The sequence below is a fragment of the Pseudophryne corroboree genome, chromosome 1, assembly GCF_028390025.1.
Source record: "Pseudophryne corroboree isolate aPseCor3 chromosome 1, aPseCor3.hap2, whole genome shotgun sequence".
Lineage (NCBI taxonomy): Eukaryota > Metazoa > Chordata > Amphibia > Anura > Myobatrachidae > Pseudophryne > Pseudophryne corroboree.
In genome coordinates, this window is record NC_086444.1 from 430779119 (window position 1) to 430781764 (window position 2646).

The window sequence follows — 2646 nt, forward strand, 5'->3', positions numbered from 1 at the left end:
TGGAAAGCGATAGAGAGAGATAAAGTACCAACCAACCAGCGCCTAACTGTCATTTTTCAAACACAGCCTGTGACATGCCAGTTAGGAGCTGTTTGGCTGATATGTTATCTCTTTCTACTTTATCTCTCTTCAAGGCTTAGTCATGTAAATAGACCCGTTGGTCTATGTACTGCCCAATTACACTAATTAATTTACATGAAGTACATAGCTTGTTAGTGGTTATGATAACAGTTATTTGAGTTTGTATATTTTAGCTACAGTTATAACAAATAAGTTCATATTAGAGCATTTTCTCCTAATTAATCTAAGTATGTCAACCAATGACTGCCATTTAAGGTGCATACACACTGGCCGATATATCGGCCACTGTCTTTAACGGCCAATAAATTGTAGGTCCGTCGGCCAGTGTGCACAAGCGATGTGTCTGAGAACTCCACTGTTCACAGACATATCGCGTCGGCCCTGCTGCACAGCCAACAGTCGTTAGATATATTGGCACATCAGTGTATGTGCGTACGGGCAGTGTGTATGCACAGCACACTGCCCGATCCGGCTTTAGATATATCTGCAGATCAATTGATCTGCAGATATATCTGTAGGTGTGTAGGTGTGTACAGATATATCTGTATATCTGTAGGTGTGTACCCAGCATTACATTTCTTAATTTTTACTATATAATAATTTCCATATGATCTCCTGAACTTCCTTATTTCTTAGACAGTAAATCATTGGGTTGAGTAAAGGTGTTATTACTGTGTAGATAACTGATACTAGTTTATTGTAATCAACAGACCTAGCCCTGCTTGGCCTGGCATACATGAATAGTGTTGCTGCATAGAATATAATAACCACAGCCAAATGAGATGTGCAAGTGGAGAAGGCTTTCCGACGCCCACTGGATGTCGGAATACGGAGAATGGTAGCCAGAATGTAAGCATAAGATATAAAAGTAAGCAACAAAGGGACAAGAAGAATTATTAAGGCAAGTATAAAGTCAACAAGTTCAGCCAACCTCATGTCAGTACAGGCAAGATTAAGTATGGGAGATATGTCACAGTAGAAGTGATTTATAACATCAGAATGACAAAAAGTTACACGGGATATGTAGTAAACTTTGATCAGTGATATAATGAATCCACAAATCCAGGATCCTAAAGCCAAGAGCACACAGAAATCCCAGTTCATGATGTTGACATATTGCAAAGGATTGCATATAGCCACATAACGGTCAAAGGCCATAACGGTCAGCAAGACGCACTCTGTACATACCAACGCAATGAAGAAATACAGTTGTAACAAACAAGCACTGTATGAGATTTCTCTGCTTTCCATTACAAATATGGCAAGAAGCTTGGGCACGATGACAGTAACGTACCATGCCTCTATGAAAGCTAGGTTCCCCAAAAAGAAGTACATTGGTTTGTGCAATTTGGGACTAATCCAGGTTATTATAATGATAAGCAGGTTTTCCACAATGGTTGAAAGATAAATTAAGAGGAAAATTATGAAGAGCAGAATCTGAATTGGCCGAGAAGTTGGAAATCCTAATAGGGTAAAGCTATTTATTATTCTGGTTATGTTGGAAATGTCTTCCATCTTGAAAGAGAGCGCCTATCATTTTAAAGACAATAGTAAACTTTACGATTGTACAAATTACAATTTTGGCGCATGGAATTTTTAATATTTTTATAGATTTCCTATTCTGTTTTCAAGTGACGGCAAATGGTAATACAGTATGTTTTAGTTATTTAAATGTGGAATTATTTTCTCTAAAGACCCATTATCAAGACAATTCTAAAAATTGGAAATAATAAAAATTCTGGACAGCTGATGCTAATTAGTGGTGTGCAAGGTGTAAATCGCTAGGCTTCAGTTTCTGTGATATAATGCTCCTAACAGTCTATGCAGTGTTTGCTTATGGTTGGTAATAAGGCCTGCTAAAGCACTGGCTATGGCTGGAGGTGGACAGCCCTGCTTTGCTTCCTTGGATTTGAGCATCCCTATCACACTCCTTGTCTGGTTTGTAGACTTGTATCTTCCATTTTTCTTTTAATATGTGACTTGCAAATCTGATTTTTCCAGCCCTATTGTGCATGTGTTGTTCTGATTTTTTCACCACTTTCCCTTGTTTCTCAATTTATTCTGCTGTAGTTTGGATTTGAAATTCCCAGTATTTGAGCATCCAAGAACCTGAAGGCAGTCCAGAAGGCAGCAGTTATAGACAGGAAAATTAACTATCCAGTAGTTGTTTGGTTGACAAGTCATTCCAAATACTTGTGCTATTCCTTCATTACTCTTGTCTAATATCATTTGTTGTATCTGTGTGTTTTTTATAATCTCATTTTATTACTGGTATTGATCCCTTGTCTGGCTGATTACCTGCCTTGATTTTCACCCATAGCATAATATGAAGCACACAACTTAAGCTGATGGCATTATTCATAAAAATTTTTTATCTTGGACATTGATTACAAATGTTGGGAAGTATGCCACATAATTGTGAATTGTGCTATTAGAATTTTATTGTGGAACAAATTCTACAAAATGTTGTGTTCTGCAGAACTGCTTCAAATTGTTGGAAATTACACAATTAGAGGTCAATTACAGCAAGGATAACAGTTTTGACAATGTTTAAGCCAATTAAAC

General features: G+C 37.3%; 1 protein-coding gene across 1 annotated transcript; it reads right to left on the reverse strand.

The window, feature by feature from the left end:
* Nucleotides 1-660: 660 nt before the first annotated feature.
* LOC134967473 (olfactory receptor 6B9-like) lies at nt 661-1596 on the reverse strand. Its single transcript, XM_063944027.1, has one exon. The coding sequence runs from the start codon at nt 1594-1596 to the stop codon at nt 661-663; it is 936 nt and encodes a 311-aa protein (XP_063800097.1).
* Between the last annotated feature and the right edge of the window lie 1050 nt (nt 1597-2646).